The sequence below is a fragment of the Mastomys coucha genome, unplaced genomic scaffold (genome assembly GCF_008632895.1).
Source record: "Mastomys coucha isolate ucsf_1 unplaced genomic scaffold, UCSF_Mcou_1 pScaffold14, whole genome shotgun sequence".
In the NCBI taxonomy this organism is placed as follows: Eukaryota; Metazoa; Chordata; class Mammalia; order Rodentia; family Muridae; genus Mastomys; species Mastomys coucha.
Genome location: NW_022196896.1, coordinates 115,605,351 through 115,613,019, shown reverse-complemented (window position 1 = coordinate 115,613,019; position 7,669 = coordinate 115,605,351). Strand labels below are relative to the sequence as shown.

Below are 7,669 nucleotides of genomic sequence, written 5' to 3'. Positions count from 1 at the left end.
AGAGAGAGAGAGAGAGAGAGAGGGAAACAGAGACAGAGACAGAGACAGAGACAGACAGAGAGAAAAAACTCAGAAACAGAGATACACAGAGAGAGAAAAAACACAGAGGGACAGACAGAGACAGACAGACAGACATGAGGACACACATACCTGTCCATGCACACCCACAATGCACATGCACATACACACAAATGTATACACGCACCACGCACATACAAAGAGGAGAAAAGCAAGTTCTCCTCAAATATGGGGCTTTTTGTTCCCACCAGTGATGGTTTAAAAGTTTAAAATGATCAAGAATGCTCAAGATCACCAGAGGAAGCCAGGATCTACCTGCCATGAGTGTCATACATACCATGAATCTTTCAAAGACAGCCACTGAAGGAGAAAGCAAAATCCATGGTGTCTAAGAAATAAGCGGAGTGGGGTACAGGGAGTGGCTAGAGTGACTGACTTCCTTTCTCACATCATGGAGAGTGGGGACGAGGGAAAGTTCATCCACAAGAGAAAGAAGCAAAGGCGAGAAATTTTCACACTGAAATAAAGAAATGCATGTTGCCTTAAATATAATTTGCGTTACTTACATTTCAATTCCTAATTTATACATCACAGGCTTGATAAAGGATTACATTATAACAAAATTAGCCAGGGTCATTAGCATAGTGCATGTGCCGCTGATTAACCACCCAGCAGATCGCTGGGTAATTAAGATCGGCGAGGGCCGTATTTTGAGACACTGTCATCCTATTATCTGCCTAACAAGTGTTGGGCCCTCACCTCCCTTCTGATTTGGGGCTTGATGGCAGCCTTGCACAATGCCACTGCTTCTATATGTTCCTTCCCCAACGTTCACTAGTCCCCGAGGCACTCCCCAGCTTCCCAGCAAGTCACCTGCATGTGAGAGCATGAACTCAACACACTAATGCCAGCTCTGGGGATGGAGCCCGGTGGGTAGAGCATTTGCCTGGCATGCAGGAGGACCTGAGTTCCATCCCCAGCCTCACATAAATCTAGATATGGAGGCACGAGACTCACATCCCAGCACTCAGGAGGAGGAGGCAGGAGGATCAGGAGTTTGAGGCCACCCTGGACCATGTGTCTGTAAATCATTCAGTAAATACATAATCTAGAACATCGGCATATGCCTTGCTCAATCCAGCAGAAGGCCCAAGACCAGGTCAGGTAGATTTCTGTAACCTCAGTTTTGAGAAAGGAGACAGTCAACAATACCTTTGAGCTGTACAAAAGGCACATGATTGTCATCCCTGCAATCCAGAGGCTGAGGCAGGAGGATGAGTTCAACCCAAGCTACCTAGAAGTGTGGTTTCAATGTAAAATGTCCCCAGACGCTCATGTTTTTGAATCCTTGGTCCCTAGTTGGTGGCACTGTTGTAGAAGATTGTGGAGATTCAATGGGGGAAGTGAGTCATGGGGGCTGGCCTCATCCCATTTCCCATCTGCTTGATGCTGCATGACTGTAGAGGTGATGTGACCAGCTGCCTCATGCTCCTGTCACCATGGTTTCCCTGCTGGGATAGACTGTAGCCCCTCCAACTATGAGGCAAAATCAGCCCTCCCTTAAGCTGCTTCCTGTGAGGTATTTGGTTATAGCAATGAGATATGCAATTGATCCAACCCTCTCAAACAAGCAAAGTCACCTCTTGAGTTTCCCCCTAAAGAGCTTTGCTACTTCTCTAAATGCACAGAACGGCCCAGCGCCCATGTCTCCAGCAGCCTGCACAGTGGCCCCTGGAAGAGGCCTCCTCAGCCCTGAAGGCAAGGTGGAAGCAGCTTGGGTCCTCCCCCCGCTGACAGTCACCCAGCCCTGATTCTATTTATAGCCGTCCGTTCTGCTCTGGGGACAGGGCTAACTTTGGGCATGCATTAGAGGAAGAGAAGGCATCTGGCCCTGCACAGGGACACCACAATGTCCAGCTGGGACTCTCCACCAGATTATCCCCTCAGCTCAGACTTAGTGAGGAGATTGAAGTCTGCTCCGGCCACAGGGGACGAGGACACTGTGCAGGAGCTGATCTGCACTGAGGTGGAGCCCGTGGATGCTGTGATAGAGCTCGCTAATGATGACTGGATGAAGGAGCCCTCAGCCAAGCTGCCCACAGGCGTACTGCTAGGTAACCACAAAGAGGCCACGGGCCAGTTACTAATGCATGCTGGGGTCTGCCCTGGAGACAGGGGCAAGGGTTCAAACAGGGTGATGATATCATTGGTATCCATTTCTTATATAGCTATGTGTTAAACTAAATAACTAACGGAGAGACTCTCCAAGACAGGAGCTGTGTTGGCATGTAGATACTGTGATGGTCAAACTTTGTGGGTGGGTTCAAGGGGAGGTGGCAAGGGGAAGGTATAAAGATATGTCTTAGGGTTTCTACTACTGTGAAGAGCCACCATGACCACGGCAACTCTTATAAAGGCAAACATGTAATTGGAACTGGCTTACAGTTCAGAGGTTTAGTCCACTATTAGGGCAAGAGGAATGGCAGCATGCAGGCAGACACGCAGAGGTAGCTGAGAGTTCTACATCTGGTTTGGCAGGCAGAAGAGAGAGAGAGAGAGAGAGAGAGAGAGAGAGAGAGAGAGAGAGAGAGAGAGAGAAACACCGGGCCTGTCTTGGGCATTTGAAGCTTCAAGGCTCACCCCCAGTGACACACTTCCTCCAACAAGCCACACCCAATCCAACAAAGCCATGCCTCCTAATAGTGCCTCATGGGGGGGGAGGGGTCATTTTCACTCAAACTATCACAATTAGCCAAGAACTACCGAAAACAACACTGCAAAGATCAGTAGCTACGGTGAGGATGCAGCTGTCACTGTGTGGTAGAGCATTTGCCTAGTGTGTCCAGGACTCTGGGCTCCATCCCCACAACAGCAGAATAAATATATAAGTCACCAGGGCCATATCTGTCTGTACTAGACAGGCTGCTACTCGACAGACATCCCTACAGAAACACTTTCTGATATCCAGATTTGGTGGCTTTTGCTCTGGCAGGTTCTGTGACTTCTAGATACCAAGCATGAGTGAGAGGTCCCCTCTGTTGCATTGTGGTACTTGTCCCCAGCGTTTGGCACAGGTGACTTCATCTTCATCTTCAGCAACACTTTACACACATGCGTGTATCACACGAGCTGATGACACGTGTGTGTTGCCTCGGCATCAAGTTCGGCGTCACATAAAATAATTGAGAGAAAAGCAGGGTCTCTGCTCTGGCCAGGGCAAGCTGTCCTCATGTGCATCTCTCTCTTCCTCTATCTGAGGGTATAAATTTCACAGGCCCACTGCTACATCACAGGGGTCATTTGATGGTCATTTTTCGTAAACAGTAAGATTGACAGTAAGGGCTGGAGCGATGGCTCTGTGGGTAAGAGCATACACTGCTCTTGCAGAGGACCCAAGTGGAGTTCCCAGCATCAGATAGCACACAAGTGCCTGTAATTCTAGTTCTGGGGGATCCGGTGCCCTCTTCTGGTCTCTAAGTCACTGACTGCACTCACACTTACAAATAAGTGCATGCACACACATTTTTATTTGTTAACTATGCATGTGCATGAATAATTAAAAATTAAATAAATCTATGTAGCTGCCTGGGTTTTCTAAACCCATCCCATATAGAGATTAGCCACAAAACCCTTAAACCAAATGCCTGAGGAAGACTGTCTTTATGCTACTGTTCTTATAAACAATGCTGTGATCTAAGGCTTTGAAAACATCTGTACGGCTTCACTCTTACTCAGGCCTTCCCGTCACATAAGGCCCTGGGAGCCATGTGATTGGTACATGAATAAGGAATTTTCTTGTGATGTGTTTCCAATGTACAAAAGGAAGTAAGGAAACACATTTTAACATAGCTCCCACCAGCATGAAAATTGCCAAATTTGAGAATTCATAATGAAGTTACCAGTTTAATAAGGTTGCGTGTGTGCAAGTGTGTGTGTGTGTGTGTTTTGTGTGTGTGTGTTCACATGCGTACACATGGGGACAGGGTGTTGGGGGGTGTCTTAGTTAGGGTTTTACTGCTGTGAACAGACACCATGACCAAGGCAACTCTTATAAGAACAACATTTAATTGGGGCTGGCTTACTGGTTCAAAGGTTCAGTCCATTATCATCAAGGTGGGAACATGGCAGCATCCAGGCAGGCATGGTGCAGGAGGAGCTGAGAGTTCTGCATCTTCATCTGAAGACTGCTAGCAGAAGACTAACTTCCTGGCAGCCAGGATGAGGGTCTTAAAGCCCACACACACAGTGACACACCTACTCCAACAAGGCCACACTCTCTAATAGTGCCATTCCCTGGACCAAGCATATACAAATCATCACAGGGAGTGACCATGCACATATGTACAAGTGCCTGGGGAATGCAGATATCAACCTCAGGTATTGTTTCTCAGGCTCCATCCACCTTGTTTTTTTGAGACAGGATCTCTCACTGGCCTGGAACTCACCACGTATGCTAGGTTGGTGGTCCAAAGAGCTCAGGAATCCACCTATCTCAGCCAACCCAGCCATGGGATTACAAACATATACTGCCACACCCAGCATTTCAACATGGGTTCTGGGGGCTGAACTTGGGACCTCACAATGGCACAGTGAACATTTTACCCACTGAGCCATCTCCCCAGCCCTTAACTCTTTCTTTTCTTACCAGACAAAGGATTTTGGTTTTTCCTTGAAGTGTTCTTCCTTGTGGTCCGTGTGTATGTGGATCCATGGGGGACACCCCCCATTCCCTTAAATCCTTTTGGTCATTGTCACATAAGAGATACGGTCTCTTGGTTACATCTGCTGCTCCTGACCTTTGGTTGACCTCTGACTGTAGTCGGCTGAGCCCTGAGCTCTATCCTCTAGTCAGACTCCCCCATGTATGTGTATCCATGTGCACACATGACATTACACATTCATGCACACACCTGTACATGTATGCATTGAGGATCATGCATGAGGATTGCTGCCAGGGAACAACTTTAAATGCATGAGAGGGGAAGTCCAAGGTTGGAACCTTTGAGGAATCTATTCCCATGACTGAGACTGGAGCATCCTTGCTAGGCCAACATTCCCTGTGGGATTAAAGCTACTTTTAGAGAGGTACTTCTTATTCCTCACATCCGGGCCCCACAGGCCCTTCAGCTGTGACCTTCAGTACATCTATCCAGGAGCCAGGTGGGAGAACGGGAAGGAGGAGGCCCTGTCGTCACAGGTGGTGATGAGATCGGAAATAATATACTTGCCCTCCTGGCCCACTCTGCACTCTGCCCCAAGACTGATTGTTACTAACTGCCTCATATTCTATTCAGTCTGACTCCTTTTCAGCGCAGTGTTCAGAATGTGCTAGAAAGAGAAGCGCCAGGTCACTGTTGCAGTCCTCAAAGGTCTCCCTGGGCATGCCCAGCACCTGCCCATAGCCCCCACCTCCTGGGCATGCCCAGCTCCTCCTACCCATAGCTCCCACCTCCTCATGGGTTGCCCTTAACCTGCTGCCCTCCTCACAGCCTGCAGTCCTGCCACCGTCTGGGACCCCAGCCTGAAGGAGTAGCCCTTCTTACACATCTCTCAATAGCACATCCCAAATGGTTAAGATTTGCATATTGAAATCCCCTTTAAAGCATCACTTCTCCCCCGAGTTGCTAACTATGCTGCAAAGGCTTTCCTGTCCAGTTACTCTGCACAGTTCTTAAAACTGAGAAAATATGTCAGAGAAGCTACAAAAGTCTATTGTTACAGAATTTTATACCCAGACCTCTCCTTGCTGGATATGTGACAGCGTGAGGGGACGGAGAGACACTCAGAGTCCAGCCCAGTTCAACTGCCACCACACACTATGTGAGACGAGAACAGTGCTTTGTCCTCCTGTCCAGCGTCTCCTCGTGCTGCATAGGGCATGAGAGTAGGCTTTCCTTAGTAGGTCCTCAGGTTTCCCAGAGGAGCTCCAGGGTGGGGCTGAACTTGGACCTGCTCCCTAAACAGCTCTCAGAGACATGAGCATCCAAAAGTCTCTCGGTAGTGTCAAGTTGACGTTGGCATGTTTTTCTACTTATATGAACTTTGACTCCTGAAACTATTGACTTTTTAGGCATCCCTTGGGACTCACTGCCTTAGGTCATGGGTTGTGCCCCGTCATTCTCCAGACTATCCTAAAACCATCCTCCCGAAGGTTCTCTGTGGTGGTCTGAAACACTACAGGCTCCTCTCCTACATCCTTGTTCTCACATGTGGAGACAAGTGCTCAACTCCTGAAAGTGAGGTTGAGCCCTGGAACATTCCAGGAGGAAGCAGACTTGGTGGTACTAAAATGCAGGTGTGGTCTTTGGGATTCCTGCAAAGTCGCGGCTGTAGCATATGTGCCTTCAGACTGTACAGGGAACAGAGACTCAAGATCACATGGATACTGTGCAGAATTCAGGACTGTGGGGGACTGGGAACACACAGGGGCGAGGCTAGGGGAGGGTTAGAGAGGGGAATGTCCACCACAGGAGGAAAGAGAGAGCCGAGTGTCATGGGGCAAAATCATTCTGAAGAAAAGAGGTGTCCATCTTGAGGAAAACCTCAGCAGATGGAGCTCTGAGCATGGGTTCAAAAGATGATAGATTAAAAGATGTGGGGAAAAAAATATAAAGAGGGACCTGCCCATCATGTGCTTATTGTCTCTCCACCAGAGAGAAGGTGAGCAGGGGGAAGAGAGAGACAGACAGAGACAGAGAGACACAGAGAGAGAAACAAAGACAGACAGACAGAGACAGAGAGACCAGCTGAGAATGTGATAGAAATAGCTTTTTCTGGAGAAGCCTGTTGGGTGCGCGTGTACCCCTTGATATGGACAGAGGAACTAAGAAACATGGCTGTGACAGAAGACAGATCCATCATCTCCTAAGGTGGCATCTAGAGGGAAAACACTCGATACCCCAGATTCCCTTAAGGAGGTGTCTTCCAAAGGAAGACTCCTGCTCTACCACAAGAATGAATGTGAAGTGCCAAGCAAGTGGCTGGAATCTTCCAGTTAACCCTCAGCTCTCCCAGCAGGAGCCACTGTGATTCCCAACCCAAGATGAGGCATCTGCGGTGTCCTGTGTTGCTGGATCTATGCTCACTCTACGGGGATGTTCCAGAGGTCTATCAGGGGTTGGAGTCCAGCATTGAGTACAAGAGTGTGTGTGTGTGTGTGTGTGTGTGTGTGTGTGTGTATGTGTATACGTGTGCGTGTGCTATGTGTGTGCATGTGTGTATACATGTGCGTGTGCTGTGTGTACACGTGCATGTGTGTGCATGTGTGCATGCATGTGTGTGTGCATGTATGTGTGTATGTATGTGCATGTGTGTATGCATGTGTGTATGCATGTGTGTGTGTGTGTGTGTGTGTGTTCTATGTAGAACGACTCCCAATCAGCTTCCCCATCCCAACAGTAATGTCCTAGTAAGGACTTAACCTCCCTTGCTCACCTTCACCACTCACCTCCTTCCAGGCCCCACTCAGGGAGGTCACCCCTCTGGAAAGTCACACTGTTCATTCAAGCGGCCACCCCCACCTCCTCATCTGCAAAAACATTCATCCTTCATCTCCATATCTCCATATGTTACTGAAAAACATGGCTGCCTTCATCTGTTTTCTGTTGTAACAAAATAGTTGGTGCTGGATAATTACATAAAAAAAAAAAAA

General features: G+C 48.3%; 1 protein-coding gene across 2 annotated transcripts in view; it reads left to right on the top strand.

The window, feature by feature from the left end:
- Positions 1-1,844: 1,844 nt before the first annotated feature.
- Positions 1,845-7,669, top strand: part of Asb18 (ankyrin repeat and SOCS box containing 18) — a 68,618-nt gene continuing 62,793 nt past the window's right edge. For both annotated transcript variants that reach the window (XM_031368910.1, XM_031368909.1), the window contains exon 1: positions 1,845-2,132. In XM_031368910.1, coding sequence (XP_031224770.1) covers positions 1,928-2,132 — 205 coding nt within the window. In that variant the 5' untranslated portion in view covers positions 1,845-1,927. The remainder of the gene's footprint in view (positions 2,133-7,669) is intronic.